The sequence below is a fragment of the Myodes glareolus genome, chromosome 14, assembly GCF_982192425.1.
Source record: "Myodes glareolus chromosome 14, mMyoGla1.1, whole genome shotgun sequence".
Taxonomy (NCBI): Eukaryota; Metazoa; Chordata; class Mammalia; order Rodentia; family Cricetidae; genus Myodes; species Myodes glareolus.
The window spans coordinates 47,268,920-47,293,866 of NC_142039.1; the positions used below are offsets into that span (position 1 = coordinate 47,268,920).

Here is a 24,947-nt window from a genome sequence, read left to right on the forward strand (position 1 = left end):
GCTGATTGACCAGTAACCAGGCAGGAAGTATAGGCAGGGCAACCAGAAAAGGAGAACTCTGGGAAGAGGAAAGGCTGAGTCTGAAGTTATCACAGAGGAAGCCAGGCACAGAGGAAGCAAGATGAAAATGCCTTGCTGATAACAGGCACCAAGCCATGTGGCTACTACAGACAAGAATAATGGGCTAATTTAAGATGTTAGAGTTAATAAGAAGCCAGAGCTAATAGGCCAACCAGTTTATAATTAATGTAGACTTCTGTGTGTTTTTCTTTGGGACTGAGCCACTGTGGGACCAGGCAGGTTAGAAATCTCTGCCAATAGCCTTGTGACAAAATAACAGATGAAGCTAACGATGACACCAGTGTAAACATTTGAGTCTTCAGAAGCAAATACTCTACATTATCTGCCCACGAACTGGCTCAGGTGTTCAGTCACCTGCACAGAATCCATTATACTGGAAGCTTCCACCTCCTGGCAGGTGATTCAAGCATGTTTCCCTGCCTCTCCAGGCTGTACTGGTGGAAAGCAAATGGTTACTGCTTTCTAGTGTAAAATTTCTACCCTATGATAAGGGTATCCATTCCCTATGTTTTGGAAAAACAACCCTATCTAACTTATGTTGGTAGAAGATGCTAAAAGACGCATTCAGCTATGTCCCGCGTTTACTGTGAACACCTCCAATCCTCAAGGGTTACATGTCTGTTCTGCATCTAAATATATCATCTAACCTAATCCTATCGGTTTGTGTCTTGAGGAAGAAAACCCATATCCATCTACTGCCCTTTCTAGGGAAGATTTTGGATGACCACGTTCTTGAGATGCTCTTGCCAAAACTGTGGTCCTCACACCTGAGTAGTTACATTTGGTTTTCCTCCATTTCTAGGGAGCTGTGATACAGAAGTTGTGTATGACCTTACTGTCTCTCCTATTGTTTTTGACGCTCTCAAAGTCCTTTCCTGTCACCTTCCTTCTTGATGACTGGTTTGTACATAAGGCCAACTTTCTGAGTCGACTCTGGTACTTATATGTCGTCATGCAAGCTGCAAAGCCCAAGTATTACTTCGCGTGGACGTTAGGTAAGTTTGAGGGAATGGCCCAAAATGAATGAGGAATGCAGTGATCCTCCTTGGATGGTTTAGCCAGAATATCATTCAGTGCAGTACAAAATTAAGAGAAAATTCCAGGACAGTCTGGCTTGCTTTTTTTTTTTCTGGGTTGTATGACTGAACAATGAATTTTACCATTACACATGTCAGTTGAGGTTGCACACAGTGAAGGAAATGCTGGTTGAGCTTGATGCTTCCGAAGGAAGATGAGTTCCAGGTTTTCCTGTTCATGGTGAAAAGCTCAGTATTATTATTATTATTATTATTATTATTATTATTATTATTATTTATCACACATCTTTTTTTTTTCTCTCTCTCTTGAGGCGCATTGGCAATCTCAAGGTTTATCTCTTTCCTTTGAAAGAATTCTAGATGGAGTTGTTTAAAGCCTTGCTAAGAAAAGAGCCTATGCATTTACCAACGCTGCTTTTGATTTAAGATGGAAAGGTCAGAGAGCAGCGACTTGGCTTCTCGAGTCCGACTGGCCATTCAACAGTCCCCAGTGTTTTGTCCACAGACTGCAGGTTAGGGAATAGCACGTGACTCAGGTCCTCTTCTTAGTTTGTGTTTCAGGTTTTAAAATCGAAATTAAACTTTGCAGATGCGGAATTATTTTCTTCCTTCAAGTACATGTAATGTGAAGTACACGGCTTTGGCCATTTGGGCTTGCAATCCAGCATGGGTAGGTTTAAGACTGAGAGCCAGAAACTTTCATTGCCCCAAACATAAACTTTGTACCCCTTATGCTTTTCTACTGGGGCCAGGTTATTTTTAACTGCAAGAATATCTACGTGTAAGTTCAGTCCAAATGCAGTACTTCCGTAGCCTTTGGCCAAAGCCATCAGATTTTGAGCTGTTTGTTTTGTTTCTGTTTGAGGCAGGGTCTTACCATGTAGCCCTGGCTGTCCTGGATCTCGCTCTGTAGACCAGAGATCCACCTGGCCCTCTTTGCTGGCACTAAAGGTGGGAGCTATGACATCCAGCACCAGAGCTGTATTAGAATTTATGGGGTGCTGTGTTTTGTTTCCATTTCCACTCCGTTTAATTTAAGGGGTGTTTGTTGAACACCAGGCTTTGTGCTAGGAAATGCCTTCTGCATCTCGAGACTGTGGCATTTTGTGGGAACACAGACCTCTTCATCATCTGGGCAGGAGGCATCAAGAGTTGCCTCAGTGGTACAATATGTGCTTCAAAAGCCTGTCGTCCTCCTACCCTTGATTCTGCTGTTGCTTTGCTAGTTAAAAATGCTGCCTTTTTTCCTACTTTGGTAGCTAGGCATCTCTATTTTGGGTAGCTAGGATTCTGTTTGGATCCCTGTATATATGTGTTTTCCCATGCAAAATAGTTAATGCTTTTTCTTTGCTCTAACCTGAGTACAAACGTGTATTGGTGTGTGTGTGTGTGTGTGTGTGTGTGTGTGTGTGTGTGTGTGTGTGTCTGTGTCTTGAGGAGGAGCGAGGATGTCTTTTTCCCTTTTACTGCATTCTCTGTTTCCACTTACTTTGCTTTCTCTCTTCTCCCCCTACCCTTTCTGTTCCCACCTTTTGTATCTCGGGGCTTTAGGGCTGGCTTTGGAGTAAACCAGCTCCAGATTTATGGAGAAAAAAGGCCATTCCGTGGCCTTATGGGGAGATTCTGACACAGGTGGGTGTGGTTTGTGCCGACAGGGTCGGGGTGGGAGGGGTGGCAGGGAAGAGAATGTCATTCTGCACTTGAGGAGAACCCCCGAGACTTTTGGAGTGTGGACACGTGTCCTCTGGGCAGCTTGCTCTGTGCACCGAGTTCTCCCCGATCGCCTCGGTCCCATCTTTTATGTCTTCCTGGTTGTTTAGTGGAAACATTTCATTAATGGCTTTGATTTGAAGTTTTTTCCAGTTTCGATTCCACGGGCTGGTCTGAAATTAACCTTTGTATTATTTATGAATAAAGAAGCAATGAATAGTCCATCGGGGAATATTTAAATTGCTTAACCGAATAATTGTTTTATCCAGCTCTTTAAAATGCCATTTTCATATAACTGATGTACTAATTATAAATTTAATCCTTAAAGCCTCTCGTGGATGTCAGTTGCACTGCACTGTGTTAGGCTTGCTCTAGTTACTGTTTATATAGAAATAATAAATAAATCTAATAAATAATAATAAACTTATTTTCTTTGGATTTAACATCCAATTCTAAACGCCCCCTCCCCCCCAACCAACTGTTACTCATTTAAGAGGCTCAACTGTTAAGCTGTGTTCTAAGGAGGAGCTCCAACAAAGGGGTATCCTGATCGGTTTGTCTGCCATAGTAGGTTACATCATGCGTGGAGAAAGGGAAGCCGGTTTGGGGCTATGAGTCAGAACCTCCCTCTGGCTGCTCTCGGTCATGATGGAATCTTAGATAAACTTCTGCAGAAAGCGCTGTGCGGAGCAGGGAATCCTGACTCTCCAAATAGGGTGATTCTGGGAGCTAGCTACCTCACAAAGGAGCTCTCAGCCTTTTAGGATGTGGAATCGGTTCTGGCCTTCAGATTCTGGCACTGCTCACACTGAAATGGTCTGCACATTGAACGGACATCTCCACTCTCCATCCCCTTTGCATTCCCATTAGCAGAGGCCATTATGATAAAAAAAATGGCCTCCACCATCCTCTCTTGATTGCTTCCTGGATGGGTCCTGTGTGTGAACTTTGTCCACTTTCAACAGCTTCTTCAACATAGGTGCCGTTGTTATGTCCGTTTGATCCTTAGGGGACAGGCTTCTAGAAGTTCGTCACCTCCTCTAACTTCTGCATTCTATGCTGCTGAGTTTATCCTTACCGACCCTCCTCATGCCACCGTGATGGGAGATAAAAGATACTTGAAAGGTGTGGGGTCCAGAGACCCAGAAAGGTGTGGTGGTGGCTCATCTTGATGGCCAGCTTGCTGGGATTGAGAAGCATGCAGGTTATTGGTACAACACACTTCTAGGTGTGTCTGTGTGGGCATTTCCAGAGATAGTGAGCCGAGAGGCAGTTCCATTCCCGCAGGCTGGCAGCACCAGACCTAGGCTGAAGGGACCGAATGTGGGAGAAGGAGATAGATGGGCACGGGAATCCTTGTTCTTTATGCTCGCTGAGTGCCACAATGTGACATGCTCTGCCACACCCACCTTCCCTCCAGTGATGGATTACAACCTCTGGGCCTGAGTCAATCTGTCCCTGCCTTAAGCTGTTTTTACCTGTGTGTTGTGGAAATCTGACTATCACAGACAATGACCAGGGAAAACACACATTCATGCACACACGATCACTGCTTGGTTCTTTTCGGCTCTGACTCGAAGTGGTGGGCACAAAACTAAAGGAGGAGACAGGAAGTTAAGGATTACTGTGCTGGCCTTGCCATGGGCTGCCCAGCTGTGATTTTAGCTGTCACCTAGTTGACATCTGTCATTCATAGATTTCTTCTCACATATACGAAACCATGAGGTCCCTCTTCGGGCCTCTGCTTTCTTTGTTTCCTTTTTCTTCTCTACTGAATTTCCCTCTGAAGGAGAGAGGATGGCATGGGGCTCTGTCCTTTTAAATCCTGTCTCCTACGAGAAACCAGATAGTTTTCAGTGGAAGCCAAGCCTAAGATAAGCATCGTTAAATCATCAGCTATGCCAAAAATAGAGGAGATAAACATTAAGCTGCTCCCTCCCTGTCCTGGGGATGAAACCCAAGATCAGTGTTAGACAAATGCTCGACCACTGAGCTCAGAGCCAGCCTCCCACCTGGAGGATGCCAGTTTCTTTAGTGTGACTGTTCTGAAGGCAGGCTCCTCTCCAGCGGGTCTGAGAGCTGTCTGCATTTGGACTTAAACCTTTATGGGCGAATCCTCTCGGACCTCCTCCAGTCTTGAACTGGAAAGGGCTTTGATTTAATTAGTGTGAGTCACTGGTGACTTCTTTTCTTGAAGAGCATATTCTAACAGAATTTGGAATATGATAAAGGAGAAAAATAGTCTTTTGGTCTTCATCATAACAGCGAGGGCTTGTCAGGACTCCAGTCGGTTACAAAATACCTCATTACGGCATTGATTTGAGGTAGATTGTTCCTTTGAGGGCCATTTTCATACAGTGAAAGTTAAGTAAATAAAGATGGAAGCAGGGGCTTTCAGAATGACTTTGTGAGTTGGGATGGTTTGCTGTTTTCTTTTCTTTCTTTCTTTTTGAGCCAGAACTTTCCTGTGTAGTTCAAGCTGGCCTTCAAGTTCCTCCCATAGCCCAGGCTAGCCTTATATTTGCTGTGCAGCCCAGAATAATCTTACTCTCTTGATCGTCCCTTCCCTATCCCCCAAGCTCTGCTACCACACACTGTGGCCCTTGTGGCTTCCACTGGAGCGGGCTCCCAGTTCCCAGCTCAGCTTCTCTACCTTGTCGTAAGCTTTCCTTAGCTGCATCTTGCGCTAACCCATCAGCCCCTTTATGTAGCCTGTCCTTCCAGAACAGGCTCTCTCCTGACATAGTCCACTACCCTTTAACACCTGAGATGGTTAATGTTGCTCGTCCCCTTGGTGGGATTTCAACTCCCCTGCAGCACATGCCTCTGGACATGCCTGAAGGTATTGCTAGAGAGGCTTAGCTGAGGCTTGACCTGCCTGAGTGAAAGGGGCACCATGGTTTCGGGTCCTGGACTGAATAAAAGAAAGAGAAAATGGCCAGAGAGTCAGTGTTCCACCTCTCTCTCCGCTTCCTCAGTGTGACCAGCTGCCTCCTGCCCCACCATACCTTCCCCACCAGGAGCCAAAGTAAGCCTTTCTTAAATTGCCCTTGTCTCAGCCATGGGGAAGGCAACAAATCCCGTGTGTTGTATCTTTAGTGATAACTCTTGGTCTCCACCGTGTCCCTTATTGGCCTTTACTTCTAAGCAGTAATGTATTTTGCCTTCTTCTCTTCCCCTACACCTTGCCAATCACTGAATCCCACTACTGACATCGTCACATCATTTCTTCACCCCTCCTGAACGCTCCTCTGTCCATTCTATGGGCATCTATTTTAGCAAGCATTCAAAGGCTACACAACAAATGAATAGAAACCAAGGTCACCAAACAGCCCAGTTCATAATGGTGCCAAATCCTTTGTGTGTGTGTGTTGGCACATTTTCCAAGAAACTATCAAATAAGCATCCAGCGTGTAGCTAGACAAATGTTTGCAGTCCTTTTGAGACCTTTGCCTGGTTTCTGACGTTTTGTCTTAAAACCACAGCGGACGCGGTACACAATGCAGCTGGCTTTGGGTTCAGTGGTGTGGATGCCGATGGGCATTTCTGCTGGGATCTGCTCTCTAACCTGAACATCTGGAAGATTGAGGTGAGAACACTGCGCTTCTGGAAGAAATGGCCACAATGAATACAGCAAGCAGTTGCTTTGAGTGTGGGAGTCCAAAGTCCTTCGTCAGGGTGTCTAGGAAAGCTGTTTGGGGAGATGCCCGACCCCATATTCTCCTCACCATTTGTATTTCAGATTATTGCCCTCTCCTCCTCTTCCTCCTTCACGTTATCATCATTTTGCTCTCAGGATACCTTCTTTCTTGACACTTTTAATGATTCAAGGAAAAAGTGATACCAAAAATTTGTAAAAGAGCTGGGAAAATCTTCCTATTGTTTAATCCTTGTTCTACCAACCAGAAAGTAAAAATGCCGTTTTCTTTCCTTTGCATCAATCCAGAGTGTGGACCAGAGGCTGTGCCTTTAGACTTACACGTGCTTGGCTGCGGGTTTTTTTCGTGGGGGGGGGGGGAATTTTAATTCATTTGTTTTTTTTTTTTGTTTTTTTGTTTGTTTTTTTTTTTTGAAGAACTGTCCCAGTGCACACCTTTTAGACCACTAGGATACTGTGTCTCTCCGTCTGTCTTTATTCTTGGACCATAGTTCTCTTTGTGCCTTCGGAGACAGACATGGTTCCCTTCAAACCATACTGTCTCAGTGTGCTTTATTGTACCTCGTTTGCACTCGCACAGACATGACAGCCAGGGCAGAGAGCCTTTCATCCTACAGCAGTCGAGGAAGGCGAAGCTTCTCATTGTGCAGCAGGAGCGCTGGTCCCCTAGGCAGCCCACTTAGGGTGGCTCTTAGTCTCTTATTTCCATCTATCCTGGTGCAGACAGGGAGAGCAGGAAACCTGGGCGACTGGCCATCTCCCACCCACATTTCACGGAAAACAGACCCAAAGGAGCCACCCAGAGAACCACCATCTTCTTCCGCTTGCGGCCTTCTGCATTTGGAGGGCTTCCAGGGGGAAGGAGGCCTTCGTTTCACCTACCAAAAATTTATAAGGAGGGTTGGATTTCCTCCTCCCCATCCTTCTCTTCCACCTCTTCCTTTTCTTCTTCCTCCTCATTTTCTTCCTCTCCCTTCCCTTTCCCCTTCCTCTCCCTCCTCTTCTCTCTTTTCCTTTCTATATTCTTCCTCAGCCTCCTCTCCTTCACGTCTTCCTCCTCGCCTCCTCCTTTTCCACTTTGTGCCTGTTCCCTCACCAAATTGCATCATATATTCAATTTAAATGCATGGTGCTATTTGATGCCTCAGCTTTATCAGATTGCATAAGCAATGAGTCCCAACTCTGGGGGAGGGAATGCTGATCTTTAGATTCTAGAGAGTCTGAGGGCTTCTTGGGTGAGAAAGCCCTGGCAGATATGGTTAAAAGGGGGAAAAAAAGTCCAAATTTAGAACTGGTTCTGAGTGAGCAATTTTCCCCATTCCAGTAAGACGCTTCTTCAATAGGAAGTTTCCAGACATCATAACCACCTTTCTCATTCTTGAAAAAACCTGTGAAGACTGCAGTTGTCAGACAAAGCCCTAGGGTTTAAGGACATCGCTCCCTTGGAGCACTCACTGTAGGTCACTGTCCTTCAGGGCTGACCCGCTTGGCTTTTAGTTGCCCATGAATTTCCCCCAAGTGTAAGCAAAAGACAGAATCCTTTCATTTTGGATGTGTGCATGGGGTCAAAGGCTGATACTAAGTTACATTGTTACTGAAGAGAAAATGAGAACACTAATTTTCATTGTATTTGGTATGGGGCAAGAACAATGGAACAACAAGGAAGTCTGGCTTAGATACAGTGCTTCAGGGCCGAGTTTTATAGCAGTCAGCTAGCTAGCCAAACAAAAACAAACTGGGTGTAGCAATAAAAAGTCAATAAATAATAGCTCTGCTAACAATCTGTCATGCATATCTGTTATGTTACTTATCATTCATTTACCTTTCATCTGTCATCTGCCCATCTGTTTTCCTCTTATCTTCCATTTATCTAACTGTCATCTATCCGTATCTATTTACCCGGCTTAGAGTTTCTATCGCTGTCATAAAACTCCATGGCCAAAAGCAGCTTGGAGAGGAAAGGGTTTATTTTAGCTTATCCTTCCACATCATAGTCCATTACTGGGGAAAATCAGGGCAGGAATCTGGAGGCAGGAGCTGATGCAGGGACTGTGGAGGGATGCTGCTTACTGGCTTGCTCACTAATGACTTTCTCAACCTGCTTTCTTATACATCTTAGGACCACTTGCCCAGGGGTGGCACTGCCCACAGTGCCCACCACTCCCACACCAATCATTAGTGAAGAAAACAACCTATATTTGCTTATAGACAATCTGTTGGGGGCATTTTCACAACTGAAGAGCCTCTTCCCAAATAAGTCTAGCTTGTTTCAAGTTGACAAAAAAAACTAAGAATCGTACTACCTATATTTCTAGTATACCATTTATCTATTATCATGTGTTCTCTTTCATCAGCCTATCATCTGCACTGTCTATCTATCATCCGTCAGACCATCTTGCAGTTATATGTCATCTATATTCCTAACCTATTCTCTCCTTTCAAGCTCATTACATTAGGCAGGTGTGTGGCCTACACAGGGTTTCTTATGACTGAACATTTTCTACAGGAAAAGCCACACTTCTTGTTACTCTTTGAACAAGAAAGCACGGTTCATGGCGTATTTGGGGCTGTCTTCTTTGGCAGTTGACTGACTTACACTATTGCCATATGGGTGAAATTTCTGGATCTTCTTTCCTGTATTGTGATCCCTTCACGCATGAAGTCTCTTCCTGTTCCAGGCAAAATTGGATGCAGCTGGGACTGTGAGGCTATTTATAGAAATGACTGTAAAAGGCTGACCTAGTTTGCACGTGGTCACATAGCACAGAGATAACAGTCTCATTTAATTTGTCCCCAAAGCCCCACCATCATATAATTAGACTTTCCCTGTGGTAAATCCCCTTTTAGAGTAGTTTTAAGACATTTGACTTTGTTTTTTAAAAATCAGAGTGTGAGGGAATTGACAGAATTTCTCCCTCAGTTTGGCTCCTAATGTAAAAATAAGTTTTGAGCAGACTTGAGCCTCCAAGCCAAGGTTTAGCTGCAAAGTAAATCTTATAAATGCCAGAAAATGTTACTGCCGGCGGCGAACAGCTGATTGACTGAACTGTGCAGAATCCTGCTTGAGATTCACATCAGCTGTAGATGCAAGGGAGTTCTGGGCAGGACTTTCCCTTGCTCGGGCGTTTTAAAAGCTAATGATAGGTGTTGTTTTCCTGTTTCTAGACTGCTACGAGTTTCAAAATGTACTTAGAAAACTGGAATATTCAGACGTCTACTTGGCTGAAATGGTAAGGGACACAGAACTGCCTTATTTTTCATGGCAGGGATGTGCTTGGGGACTTCCTAGCGGAGCAGCAGGTGCCTGCCAGTCATGCCATTTGACACTTTGACAATACTGTCCACATCTTATAAATACAGAAATAGGAATGATGAATTGAGAAGACCCCAGCATGTGCCTGTTTCATCCCAGAATGCTCATTATTCAGTTCCACACACTAGCTTGTTCCTTGTAGCAGTCCTGTGAGATGCTATTAGCTGGATTGCTCTGTTTTATCGCTGAGGAAAGTGAACAGAGGGGTTACATGACAGGCCCAAAGTCACAGATCTGTGAGTGACAGATACAGAGCCAAAGGTCTGTTCCCGGAACTAGGCTTTTGACTTCTCTGCTGTTTGGCTTGATACCCAGGAGTGTCTCGTTTTCAGATCTAAGGAAGTCAGTGTCAACATCACATCCCTTATGAGAGCTACTCATACTGTAGGGCTCCGAGAGCTCTACAGTACCCCCACATGCCTGGATTTGTACTGACATTTCTCTGACCTGTTTCTATATGTGTTCTAAATTTAGAAGCGTTACTTGTTAGAAAATTATGAGTGTACTATCATTGGAATGCCAAACTCCACTTCGTGAACGCCCCTGAACCTGTAGAGAGCATGGGAAAATATAGGTTTTGTTTTTGATGAGCAGGGTCTTTCACAAATCTGAACCCTGAGGCCGAGCTGAGGAGGTAGCTGGGTGATTAAGTGTATACTGGCCTTGCAGAAGAGCCAAGTTCACTGCCTATCACCAGTAACTCAACCACCTGTCACTCCAGCTCGGAGGGACCCAGTGCCCTCTTCTGGCCTCCCAAGGTACAAGCACTCATGCGTAGAAATCCCCACACGCTTCTTTGAAGCGATTAAAGCAAAGCAAGCACCATGTCGTAGTTCTTCAAATAAAGGCAACGTGCTGCTCCCTGGAAGCTGCAACTTCCTGCAGTTCTGAAATTCTGATATGAACGTGCAAGCAGTTTTATCACCAGCCTTTATTCCTTTCTGCTGAGTAGTTCCGGCATGCTAAGAGTCACACAGTTTCCATTAGGGATGCACAGGACAAGATGATTGAGAAGGAAATATTTCACTCATGCAAAAAGATACAAAGAATTGAGAAAAATAAAAAATAAAAAAGGGTGCATGCTTAGTTCTCATGTCAAAAAGAAGTCTTACCGAGAGCAGATTTCCAAGCCTGTATTTTTCTTCCCAGTTGCATTTGTGTTCCTCTTGTTAAACGGAAATGAAACCCCAAGTCTGGGTGTAAGTCAGTTACTTTTGCTGGGCTGTGGTGGCGCACACCTTTAACCCCAGCATTGGGGGGCAGAGGCAGGCTGATCTCTGTGAGTTTGGGTCAGTCTACGGAGTGAGTTCCAGGACAGCCAGGGCTCCACAGAGAAACCCTATCTTAAAAAACCAGCAACAGCAACAGCAGCAAAAATCGGTTACTTTTGCACCATCCATGGTGGGATTCTTGACACCTGCTGAGTTCACTGTTGCGTCTTCTCCTGGGACGCTGTCACCTACTGAAGAATGTAGTGGCCACCTTGACTGCCATTGGTGATGCGTAGCCAGAGTTCTGGGGAGAAAGTCCCCTCTCACTTCCTATCACTAATTTTAATTTTGGCTCAAAAAAAGCCAAAGATTTTCAATGAACCAGCTGACTTTTCTCTAGCTTCTCACACTGTAGTACCCACACTGAGCATCCATCTCAGCCGAAAAAGCATGAAACCTCAAATGTCCCCCTATCTGAAGCCTTTTGAACACTAACATGATGTCTCATGAGGAAAATTCCCTGTCTGCCCTCACGCGACAGATGGCAATCAGAACACACACAGTAGAATATTGGATGACTCTTCCGGCTGTGTGTGGAAGGTGTATGCAAAACACAAATGAGCTTGTGTTTTAGGCTTGGGTCTCAATACCAAGATAACGCATGTATATGTAAGCATTCTGAACTCTGAAAAAAAAATCCAAAATTGAAAAGACTTCTTGTTCCAGGCATTTAGGATAAGAGCTACTCAACCTCTATCTTGATTTAAAATTTGTCGGGCTCAGAGCAGATCCTCCAAATATCATACTAATTTCTCACTAGAGTTCCTACCAGAAAGATAAAAAGGGTTGTCATGTTGATTAGTCAGGTGGCATGGGGCCTGGTTGGAAAGATAAATTAATGTTGGCTAAATGAAGATAATTCCTACAGATGCTTATCTGGCGTTCGGGCATCTTAATGCCATTGGCACTCTTATTAGTGCCTCTAGTGGATTCACCCTTTGGTGGAACCTGCTTCTTTAAGGCAGGAACTTGAGTTGAACGAGACCACTGAGACCTTTGTTATAACAGACCATGTGATGGGGCCCAGACCATCTAGTCTAGTGAGGTTAAAATTGATAGCAGAGCCATGAGCTGTGTGGTTGATAGTGTTCCAGGATGCCAGAGAAGCACAGGCTGCCGGCATTTCATTGCAAGCTCCTGCTAAGATTCAGGCAGGCATCTCTCAGGGTGGACCTGAGGACTTCCACGTGGTCGGCCCCAGGGAGGTGCAGGTGGAGGGCATGCAGGGTTTGTGCTGGGGCTTTGCTAGTCCTTCCTCTCTTTGCAGTGTGTGCTACGAACGGGTTCCCTGGTACCCTACTGTGTTCACCTTCGTCCTGTCTGCTCTGTGGCATGGCGTTTACCCTGGATACTACTTTACATTCTTAACTGGAGTCCCTGTCACGTTGGCAGCTAGAGCGGTAAGCACCCTTCAGCTGTTGGCGCTTTTCCTCTAGCAACCTGGTGTGTGTGTGTGTGTGCGTGCGCGTGCATATGTGAGTGTGTGTGTTTCTGTTTGCGTGTGTGTTTGTGTGTGTGTGTGTGTGTGTGTGTTTATGTGTTGTTCTCCTTTAAGCAGGGGTGAGTTGAAGGTTTGGGATTGTTGGGAGTGACTTTTTCTTTTTTTTTTATTTTTTATTTTTGAGACAGGGTTTCTCTGTAGTTTTTGGTGCCTGTCCTGGAACTAGCTCTTGTAGACCAGGCTGGCCTTGAACTCACAGAGATCCACCTGCCTCTGCCTCCCGAGTGCTGGGATTAAAGGCGTGCGCCACCACCTCCCGGCTGGGAGTGACTTTTTGATGTAGAGTGATAAGTTCCCCCATGGAATACTTTTTATTTTCTTTTCTTGGAATGCTATTTGGAAAAATCATAATGTATAAAAACCTTTGCTTATCACAGAAGTACTTCAATGTATAGGGACTTGCCGTTGTAAAAGTGATTAACTGATTCACTTGCAGAGAGTAAAACAATAAGAATTTTATGAGCAACAGATTACTCCCTTGAGAAACAAACACATTTCTCATCACTAAAAACTGGATGCACATGTACAGATGATCATGTTTATTAATTAATGCAGGTTCTATCACACTTCAGTTTGTTGATACCCTGCTTAATGTCCCGTGTCATTCTACTAAGCCTAGAAGGCATTCACGGTGTCTCTGAGAAGTCAGTGAAGTAGCACTGTATCGGAACTGCATCTACTGGGGCCAGACCTAACCCCATATGGCCGATACAGTCAGCATACAATTACTCTGTTAAGTACAACATTTTAGGTTTGGTTTAATCTTGTCGTTTGATCGTGGGTATAGTCTTTCTTATTTCAGGCTCCAATAACGTTCATTGTGCTATATGTAAATTTTGCTATCTACTCATTTTGCCTGATGTGTGTGTGTGCTGGGGGGTGGCTGGTAGGTGTTTGTAGGTGCGTTTGTAATGTGTGCGTGGAGGACAGAAGACAGCCTTGGGTGTCATTTCTCAATTGGCACCCTCTATTTCTTTTTTGAGACAGGATCTCTTGCTGGCCTGGAACTCAAAGCAGGCCAGGCTGGCTGCTAACGGGCCTCAAGGATTTGCCTGTTACCCTGGTATCAGGACTACAAATGGAAGCCATGATGTCTGGCTTTTGTATCTTTTTATTTTTAATTTTAATTGCTCCTGGATATTCACTTCACAACTGGGTTATCTCCCGAGCTTTTGCTATTTGATCATTCTTCAGTGCAGTTTTCTATGACGATTTCAGCAGCTCTGTCACATGTCTGTCAGTGTACAGGTGTCCACATACCACAGTGGATAAGACAAGCTCTCCCCTGAAGCTTTGTGTTTTACTTAGATTAGATGAAGTATATTAAATCCTTCATACAAACAAGGTAAAAAATTGCTATTTCTGCTAATTTCAAAAATTCTAAATATTAAATACATACTCAAGAACAGATTGCTAGAACAAACTAAAAAATAAAGGTCAGCACTTTGCTCGCTAACATATCCCAAGTCCATGCCTTGAGTTTCTTTACTCCAGTGGCCTCTCTGACACAGACTCTGATTTATGTAGATCTTGTCTATTGCAGCCTTGCAGACTGTTTTCACAAGTAAGTTAGGTGGTGGATGGAAAGGGGGATGGATGGAGCAGAGCTTCCAGTTTTTTCTAGCAAGGGAATGAACTCAGCAGCTATGAAGGCCTAGGCTTCTGGAGGTTAACTACTTAGCTTTGAAAATTTCATGTTCACTGCCCAGTGTTTCTGAATGAATGGAACCCCAGACTCTGTTTTGAAGAGGTGAGAGTGGAGGAAAAGGGCTGTTGTTCTTGGGGGGGGGGGGTTGTGGGAGTCTTTGTTTTGCCTTACTTTTATTTTGAAACAGAATCTCCTGTGGCTCAGGCTATCTTGGAACTCCCTACCTATCAAAAACAATGACTCCGAACTTTTGATCCTCCTGCCCCCACCTCTGGACTTCTGGAGTGCTGGGATAATAGACCTGTGCCATCATGCCCAGTTTGAAGAGATGCTGGGGACTGAGCCCAGAGCTCTGTGTATCATAGACAAGTAATTACCAACTGAGCAAATCCCCAGCCTAAGAAAGGTCTTTAGTGCTGTTGACTTGCCAGAAGACTTAACAGACTCAGGCTGTGTGAAAGATTAGCAGAGACATAGCACACAGTAAGCACGCAGTCAATAGCTGTTGCTTTCAGTTATGGTAATAGTTCATACTTGTTCCCTTGTAGCCATGGAAACAGGGTACAACACAGAGACTTATCAGTAAGAGTGTGCACCACAAAACTAGAACAGGCAGACAAGCTCACTCTCCCCTAATTACCTAAATTCACTGATGATTGATATTTATGGACATGGCAAAAAGTCTACAACAGATAACACCAAAAACAAACAAACAAAACATCAACCTGGCTAAAAATTCACCAGGGCCACTAAGAATATGAATGTAGATACATATAAATAGAAAAGGCTTTTGAAGGCTCTGTGCCAAGTTCTTTTTTCTTTTTTTGGGGGGGGGTAGGGGAGGATGGTTCAAGACAGGGTTTTTCTGTGTAACCCTGGCTGTCCTGGAATTCACTTTGTAGACCAGGCTGATCTTGAACTCACAGAGATCTTCCTGCCTGTGCCTCCCGAATGCTGGAATTAAAGGTGTGCCAAGTTCTTAAACTGTTTTTTGGGGGGGGGTGGGGTGGGATAAAAATGTTATATATAATAGACATATTATATATAAGCACATATTTATACATTACGCATGAATGCATGCATAATACATACATACATGCATTCACACATACACCCATACTTGGAATAAGAAAAGCTATAGTGGGGTTTTGGTTGAAAATGGAGCTCAGATGGTCGGATATGCTCTTCAGCCTGTGATCCCGTGGTCCTACTTCTTGTGTGTGATGGAGTGGAAGTTGTTTACGTTTTCACTCCTGCCTTCTACTTCTGCCTTCTTGCAGATGAGGAACAACTACAGGCATCACTTCCTCTCCTCTAAAGCTCGGAAGGTTGCTTATGATGTGGTTACCTGGGCCGCCACGCAGTTGGCTATCTCCTACACAGCAGCGCCCTTTGTCATGTTGGCGGTGGAGCCCACCATCAGTTTATACAAGTAAGTTTCCAATGGTCTCAGCTGATGCCTGCTGCATTTATCTTCTTTCGACCTCGGAGCTGGTGAGCTGAATCAACATACTCACGAATTATACTAAGAACTGCTAGATGTGACTTGACTGGGAAAAATGCCTACAGAAGCAATGAGAGGAGATTACTGTGCCAAAGGTGCCAACCTGAGCTCCAATACCTGTGATGATGGCTGACAAGAATCCCTTAAGTCATCCGTAATGTTGTGAAAGGGCTCCTGTGGCCGTGCATTCAGAAGGGATGGATACAGAGTACAAACTCAGAGGATTCTCCCAGCAAGGTAGTGCACATCTGTAATCCCAGGCCGGACGGGCTTGAGCCTGGGCTATGAGATCTTGTCTCAAACAAAGGGCTAAAAAGGAGCCTGTAAATCTGCTCCCCCAAAGTGTGAATATCCTGCCCTTGGCTTCTTTTCCTGAGAATTAAAGTGTTGGAGAGTTGGATCCTCTGAGGCAGATCGAGGCATTCGGGTGTTGCTGCTGGTTGACTGAGTTTCATAGCCTGCAGAAGCACCTTGTGCCTTTTGCTAAAATCCAGTGCTGCTGTGTGTGCATGGGGATTTATATTCCCAGATGTGCATGATGGTGGGGGATAGGGACCAAATTTTAGGAAAAGGTATATCAGGTTTTGTATTTGAAAGATTATGCTCCAAATGAACTATGACCTATAGTCATGTACTTTTATATTTCATGTTCATGTTTAATTTTTTTTTCCTTTATGGAGTGCTTGAGCCGTCGGCCTTGAAATTATGTAATTTCACTGAGAAAGGAGGCTAAGAATGCCTCAGGCAGCCCTGTTAGGAGTGGGTGTGGGAACTGAGGGAGGAGCTTGCAGAGGACATAGACCAGTACCTCTAACCAGAAAAAGCTAACATGCGTTATTTAGTGGACGACGCAGGCCTTTCCAGATTAACTTTTGTGTGTGTGCATGAGGGAGGGTATATGTGTGTGTACGTGTGTGTGTATGTGTGTTTGGTAGCCAGAGGTCAACCTTGCTTTCTAAGGTGGGGGCTGTCATTTGGCTCCTTTATTAGATAATGAGCCCTTAAGGATCCTCCTGTCTCCACCTGCCTCGCACTGGGATGGCAAGCATGTAATAAACAAGAACATATTTAGATTTTTAACATGTGTTCTGAGGATCAATTCAGGTCGTCATGCTTATGTGGCAAGTAATTACTTAACTGAGCCATCCTTCCAACCCCAAGGTTAGCCCCAAGGTTATTTAAACAAAACAAAACAAAACAAAACACACTCTGCTTATAGAGTGACTTAGAAATGAACAATGCTGTGTTGACGCCCCAGCCATGATGTTTAGGCGTGTTGATGCTTTAAACTAAAGGAACCAAAATCTCTGTTTCCCAGGCCCTATCTCTCTTTTGCTCTCCAAAGTGTAAGACAGAACTGCCCCTGAATGCCCTCATTCTGAGGCCTGAGTGTTTCAGATGACTTTTCATGTTGAAAGACCAGATTTAACCCCGCATCCAGAGTTCATGTGGAACTTTCTCAGATTATCTATTCATCCGGTCATATTTTGGCTAAGCCTAGAAAGGTAATCATTCTGACTCCACCCCTGCGTCCCTCCCACAACCCCCAAATCCTGCACCAGTACTGGGATTACAGGTACGTATGGACATATCCGTATGTAGGGCTTTTCTTTTCTTAAACGTATTTGCTGGAGATCTAAGCTCAGGTCCCCTTGCTTGCACAGCCAGCCCTCTCTCTCTAGCTCTGACTCACTCTAAAGAGAGCCACTAAATCTAGTAAAAGGAAATTCACATGTCATGGCCATTTAGGGAAGGTGAGTGTAGTTGCCTTGCAGGTCTGTAGCTTGTTCGGGGTCAAGTTCACTGGCTGGAAGTGCAGGACAGCTACATACAAACTCATTTCTCAGATGTTCTCCATCTTTAGTATTTGTATTTCTGATCTGCTTTGTGTGAGACTGTAGTTACTTGTTTTTTATTCTTTGGACTATTTTGCTCTTTGGGGGGCCCACCACCCAGTCCCCAAATAATTACTTAATGAATGCCCAATCTTAGTATGGCTCATTTCTAGCTAGCTTTGCTTAACTTAAATTATCTCCACTACCTTTTGCCTCTGGACTTTTATCTTTCTCTATTTCTGTATACCTTTCTCTATTTCTTACTCTGTTGTGTGGCTGGGTGGCTGACTCCTGGAGTCTTTCTTCTCTGATTCCTCAGTCTTTTCTTCCTTCTTGATCTTTTCCTCCCAGATCCTATTTATTCTCCTATTCATTTATTCTTCTTTCCTTTCCTTCCTTCCTTCCTTCCATCCTCCCTCCCTCCCTCCCTCCCTCCCTCCCTCCCTCCCTCCCTTCCTTCCTTCCTTCCTTCCTTCCTTCCTTCCTTATTTTTTCTCTCTGCCTGCCAGCCCCGCCTATCATTTCTCCTACATTGATGTTAGCCATTCAGCTCTTTATTAGACCAATCAGGTGTTTTAGACAGTAAAGCAACACAGCTTCACAGAGTTAAACAAATGCAACATAAAAGAATGCAACACATATTTGCATCATTAAACAAACGTTTCAAGCATAAACAAATGTAACACATTTCAAAATAATATTCTACAACATGAGATCTTGTCTTTAAAATGTTTTCTAAAAGTGAGAAAAAGGAAAAGGAAAAGAAACCTATGAAATTGTTTGAAAGCCCAATATTCATACTCTCACTTCTCTTCCAACAATGCTCTTTTAATTCAGTATGTAATTCAAAGGATGTTGGAATTAGGCCTGGGATAGCACAATTGACAAAGCTCTTTTCTTGCAAACTGAGGACCTGAGTATGATCCTGTCTTAGGGTTTCTGTTGCTTTGAAGAGGCACCGTAACCGTGGCAACTCTTACAAAGGAAAACATTTAATTGGGATGGCTTACGGTTTCAGAAGTTTAGTCCATTCTCATCATGGCAGGACACGGCAGACAGATATGGTGCTGTGGAAAGAGCTAAGAGTTCCATATCTTGATCTGCAGGAAAGGGGAACTAAGTAACTACATTACTGTCTCACTTGAGCACATGAGGCCTCAAAGCCTACCTACCCCACAGTGGCACACTTCCTCCAACAAGGCCATACCTACACTAACAATGCCTCAGTTCCTATAGTGCCACTCCTTATGAGGTTATGGAGACCAGTCACATTCAAACCACCACATTACACTCCCTGGCCCCCATGAACTTGTAGCAATATTATAATGCAAAATGCATTTAGTCCAAAATTCAAATTCTTTTCTGAGATTAATGTAATCTCTCAACCGTAATCCCCTATAAAATCAAATCGAAAAACCAGATCACATACTTACAACATACAATGGCACAGGATATACATTACCATTCCAAACACAGGGAATGGAGCATAGTAAGGAAAGACCAGGCCAAAACAAGACCAAAACCAGCTGGGCAAACTCCGCATCTCCATGACTGCTGTCAAACGCTCTTCAGATCCCCAGCACCCACATACGAAGCTGGATGTGGTAGCACATTTGTTTTTGGTTTTGCTTTCTTATGAAGGGAAACATTTACTTCAGTGGCTTATATTTAAACAGAGACTGCTTCTTCATTTCCCAGCCACCCAGACCTGAATAATCACACAGAAACTGTATTAATTACAACACTGTTTGGCCAATTACTTAGGCATATTTCTAGCGTGCTCTTACATCATAAATTAACCAATTTCTATTAATCTGTGTATCACCTCAAGGCTGTGGCCTACCAGTAAAGTTTTGGGGTGCTGGCATCTTTCTCCTTCTCCAGCTACATAATGTCTCCCTGACTCTGCCTACTCTCTCTGTATCTCTATTTGGATTTCCCGCCATAGGCCAAAACAGCTTTTTTATTAACCAATGGTAATAAAAGATATTCACAGCATACAGAGGGGAATCCCACATCACCTATAATTTCAGATATTTGGTCCATTATCATCATGGAGGGCATGGTAGCACGCAGGAAGACTTGGTGGTAGAGAAGTGGCTGAGAGTTAATACATCTTGATCCGTACACAGCAGGAAATGAACTGAACTCGGCGTATATTAAGCACAGGAGACTGCAAAGCCCGCCCTACAGTGACACTCTTCCTCCAGCAAGCCCACATCTGTTCCAACAAAACCAGACCTCTTCATTGTGCCACTCCTTTGGGGAGGCATTTTCGTTCAACCGCCACACCCACTTTGAGTGGCAATACTCTTGGTCCATGCGCTCACCTTAGAGGGATATTGCTATCCCATGGTGAGTTGATAAAGCTATCCTGATGCTGAGTCTCTTCCCTAGAAATATTATATTCTCTGGGCAATAGACACTCATGATAAATAATCCCTGTTGTGAAGACAGGAGAAATATCATCACAGGTTTCAGGTGGGCCTATATCTGGTGGTAGCTCATTTGTAATCTCAGCGCTGGGGAGGCAGAGACAGGAGAATCTCATTGTAGCGTGTCAGGCCAATCAGTGAAAGGCCCAGCCTCAAAGGAGATGGGCAGTATTTCTAACGAACAGCACCTGAGTGGGTCCTTTGGCTTTCATACACAGATGCACATATAAACACCACATAAACACACACATTTAGAAAAGAAGAAGGCTAGAATCTATAAACAATTTGTATAGATAGCCAGCTTTTTGAGAAAGACACCATTTATATCTAGCGTACCAAAGTCAGTACTGAATGTGTTCAATAGATGATAGCTGATTTGAGATTTTCTATAGTAGAAAGGTGGAACATTCCACCAAGTTTTAGAGGAGATATGACCAACTTCACTAGGAGACTGAAGTTTGCTTTTCTTGACCGTGTACTTGGAGTTAAGTAAACATAACTGCCTCATGTCCCACAGGAACAAAGTATCTTAGGTGTGTTCATTTTGAAGTTGTAGTTTACTGTAACCCTGCCTGCGACCTCTGAGAATCCAGTCTATGCCCAGGGACTTTTAAAAGAGGCCCTCTTCACTCTCAATGTTCTTTTCATACTAAGTCAGCTGGCCGATTACTACTCCTTTGCTGTTTTAATTGCTGCTCATCGTATCCAGTCGACCCCAGGTCCATGGGCTGAGAATATTCTTAAGACACTGTCATACTGATGTCTCTCTCATGACATCATGTCTCCTTGAAAGACATGAACATCTGTACTCCAGATAGAGAAGAAACTGACAGATTACAGTAAGATCCCTAGAGTCCAGATGGGGAGTCAGTTAATTTATTGGGGTTATTTACCAAGCCATCAATGATTTTCAGGCTTGTTTCACCATTGAAAAGTAAAACCCCAGTCGGTTTTGTGTATCTGAAATACTGTGCACAGCTGGCATGGAGAGGAAGGTGTTGGAATCTCAGGGAAGCATCATGTGATAACCTCTTGATCTCCAAGTAGGGTACAAACAGCCACTTAGCCTGTCTGTGGATTTGCTTGCTGTTGCGTTACTCTGTTTATTCACCATCATGGCTGTGGACCAGGATCCTCTATAGATCGCTGCAGCCATTCTGCTTCAAGATGGGGCTAGTCCTGATAAGTCCAGAGGAAATTGGGTCTGTGGTGGACCGTGTATTCCTCTTATTTTCCTCTGGCTTTTTACAATGTATTCGGTTTTCTAAGTGTACTACATGTGGTTAAAAGCATAGAAGAGGCTTGTGCAGATTATATGTAAGTATTGTACTGTTATCTAAAGGAAATGGAGTGTCTGGAGATCTGCACATAAGCAGGTGTCTTGGGACTGATGACCTGTTTTCCCATTGCTCTTCTTACAGGGGACAAGGCAGAAACTCATGTTTTTTGTTTTTGAAATCCCAGTTTATACTTTTGTTGTTGGGGTGGTTTTTTCCTTTCCTTTCCTTTCCTTTCCTTTCCTTTCCTTTCCTTTCCTTTCCTTTCCTTTCCTTTCCTTTCCTTTCCTTTCCTTTCCTTTCCTTTCCTTTCCTTTCCTTTCCTTTCCTTTCCTTTCCTTTCCTTTCCTTTCCTTTCCCTTTCTTTTCTTCAGTGCTGAGAATTGAAGCCAGGGCTCCACACATATCAACATGTGCTCCACCACTAAGCTCTCTCCTGGCCCTGTGCTCCATCCATCTTATCAATCAGTGTTCAAGGATCAAATGAGCAAGTGAAGATACATTAATGCTCTTGACTACACCACAAACATTTTGGGAAACCATTCCTCTTGCTAAAGGTGGAGCAGCTTAGGATAGATCTGAGTTATTTGGTCTTGTCACTACTGAGGAATGTTATATGCATCTGTTATGGATCCCTTGTCTTTTAACTGTGTTTTCTTTCATCTTTAGAGAACACTGGAGTGACGGGGAATACATCTCAGTGATGGAGTGCTTGCCTAACACACAAAACCCTAGGTTCAATCCTTACCATCTAGAGAAGGGGGAGGGGTGTGTGTGTGTGTGTGTGTGTGTGTGTGTGTGTGTGTGCGTGTGTATGTGTGTGTGTGTATGAGAGAGAGAGAGGGAAAGAGAGAGAAACAGAGACAGACAGAAAGCAAAAGCACAGGCGAGCAGTGTTGAGAGAGTCAGACTAAATTATTCGTTTAGCCTTTCTAACAGATCTGGAATCGTTATGCTAACAGAATTGACTTCTATTTACACATATTTATTAACAGGTTGTGCTCAGTGTTTACCTGGCATTTACACTGTGCCAATGACAGTCAACACTGAAGTAAAACTCCGTTCTTATTAGTTTGGATAGAACTTCTTTTCAATCTCTAAATAGAGTTTTCAAGCTACAGACCCTGGAGCAGCGAGATGGCTGGTGTGCAAGCCCGGCAACCTGAACTGAGTCCTTGGAACCCATGCTGGAAGGAGAGAACAGACTCCTAAAAGTTGTCCTCTGACCTCGCACGTGCTGTGGCACTTCTTTGCAAACCTCCCCACAACAAATCATAAAAAACAAAAAACAAAACCTTAGGATCCTTCTGGTTCCTGATAGAAGGATCAGAATCCCCCATCTTGAGAAGTACGTGAGAGATGAGGCTGTGCTTGCCTTAGAGGACAGAGTGTACTTCATGGGTTCTGTCTTCCTCAGCTTTTGAACAGCGGAAATATCTGGTTGCAGTTAGTTCTTTTGGTCTGGTCTGATTACGTAAAGGGGGCAGCGCTGTGTCTGTCCATCTCTGCCTCACCCAACCTTGTGGTTTCCTCCATCCTTAGCCCAGTCTCCTACCAGAGTTAGGGGCACATGGCAACCCTGGGTCATTGTGGCTCACTACTGCCACTGCCCCTCCTTGCCCCACTGAAGATGATGTCATCCTGGACGTTGTATATTTTTCCTTTATGCCCGTATTGAAAGGCAATTCTTGTGTTTTTACTTCTAGGTCCATGTTCTTTTTCTTACACATCGCAAGTCTGCTGGTAATCCTTTTCCTGCCAATCAAACCACGCCAGCCTCAAAGGCAGCCTCAGAGTACCAATTCCGTAAAGAAGAAGGCAGAGTGATACCCACAGAGAGAAGCAGAACGACAGAATTGCGGGACATTAGGAAGACACAGTGGACAGACTTGAGGGTTCTCCAGTGACTCAGAGGAGATGTTTACATGTGTTCTTTTTTTCACTGCAGGGAATATTTTTATACGTCCTTTTTGTTTGTACAGCTAAATCACCATGTCTAGCTTCGACCTCATATTTTACAGGGCCTTTCAGTGACACAGTGTGGAGAGCAGGCCACTGGGTGGGCTCTTCTGAAGTCATTTCCACCTGCTGAAATCTGGACGCATGGACCCAGGCATTGCCTCCAGCACTTAGGAGGTGTCTGCTGAGATGACTCGTCCTAGATTTCTGAAATCAGAACATTCCCAGGCATGATTTCCCCCTGGCAATTCCAGACTTACAGGGCTGTGGATACAGCTCCTACGCTCAGAAGCCCTTGGAGGGAAGTGATGATGGAGGAATATTTTCAGGGTGTTAAAAAAAAAAAAAAACACACAAAAACCAACCCTCCACTAACTGGGAAGATCAACCCTGACTGCTTGAATGGATTGGTGTGCCCTCAGACAGGCTGCGTTATTTCCCCCCAAGAATGTATCATTCCCTTTCTTCCTTCTGAACTGAGCCAAGATTGGAAATCAGAAAGTTTCCTGCCTGTGTGCCCCAGGAGCTGGGGAGAGGGTGAAGGCTACTGGTTTCCATTTCACCTGCTTTGATCTGCTGGACTTGACCTACGCTGGCCCTGAGAAGGCACCCAGACACTGATCCTGTCAAAGGTGGCAAATACCTTTTCAAGGAATAATTGTTTTCAGTAGTTAGAGGCTCTCTTTCCTCCCTGCATATCCTGGAAGTGTCAGTGATCATGGCCAATGTGTAGACACGAGCTGATGTTTGTAATGGATTAAATCCAGCTATATTTTAGGAAGCTGCAACTGAGTGACAGTGCTCTGCTCTGTCTTCATTATGTATGTGCTGTGGCTCCTTTCGGGGATTTCTGTTGGGTAAAATAGTCTGTATGAAAGAAGGAAACATAATATTTAAAATGTGGAAATTAATAATAATAATAATAATAACGATAATAATAATAATAAAATATATGCTACAGTGATGTGCCCCCAATCAAATGCCCTGGGAGCTGAAAATTTGTTCTGATCAGATGATAAAAAAAATTAGTCTCTCACTGAATAAATAATATATTTCTATTTTAGGAAATGATTCCTTATGGAAGAATTGTTTCTTGTTTTTGTCAACTTGTGTGTGTTTTCACAAATGTGTGCACAGCTGAAGTTGTCTTTGCATTAATTCTAGCACTTTAGCATGATCAGTGCTCACCATGTATGTCAGGAATGGGGACAGTATGATTTCTTATCTTCATTCATGGTGTTGTAAGTATGACTTATTTCCCTTACGAAGGAAGGGACTGTGGATTACACACATTTGCTAGTGTCAGAGAATTAGTGAAGCAACTGAGATTTTAATCTAGACCACTCTTGTGTGAGCACTAGCCATTGGCTTTTCCATGAGGCACCCTTCTGGTGTGTCTTAGGACAGTAACTTATACCTTGACTTTGAAAGCATTTATCAGTCTTGGTGCTGGGTAAGAGGACAGTGGTCCCTCCCTGGGGTATCAGGGAGGAAACTGGTTTGACTTTCTGATTCCAGAGTCTAATGATGGTCAAGTTCCCTATGTAAAATGGCATAGAATTTGCATAAAAATTATTAATAATCTCCTGTATATTTTAACTAGTCCTTGGTTTGCTTGAAATAGTAGCTAATATAGTGTAAATTCTGGGTAAATTTGTAGGTGAAGATTTCTGTTCTACCGGGTCCCACAGCCATTCAGTCCCAAATAAGCACACAGA

General features: G+C 43.9%; 1 protein-coding gene across 1 annotated transcript in view; it reads left to right on the forward strand.

Annotated features, from left to right (window-relative positions):
- Mboat1 (membrane bound glycerophospholipid O-acyltransferase 1) overlaps positions 1-24,300 on the forward strand; it is a 108,582-nt gene extending 84,282 nt beyond the window's left edge. Inside the window, exons 8-13 of the mRNA XM_048428124.3 lie at positions 884-1,076; positions 6,314-6,417; positions 9,652-9,716; positions 12,338-12,470; positions 15,500-15,651; positions 22,977-24,300. Of these exons, the coding sequence (XP_048284081.1) occupies positions 884-1,076; positions 6,314-6,417; positions 9,652-9,716; positions 12,338-12,470; positions 15,500-15,651; positions 22,977-23,097 (768 nt within the window). The 3' untranslated portion in view covers positions 23,098-24,300. The remainder of the gene's footprint in view (positions 1-883; positions 1,077-6,313; positions 6,418-9,651; positions 9,717-12,337; positions 12,471-15,499; positions 15,652-22,976) is intronic.
- The last annotated feature ends 647 nt before the right edge of the window (positions 24,301-24,947 follow it).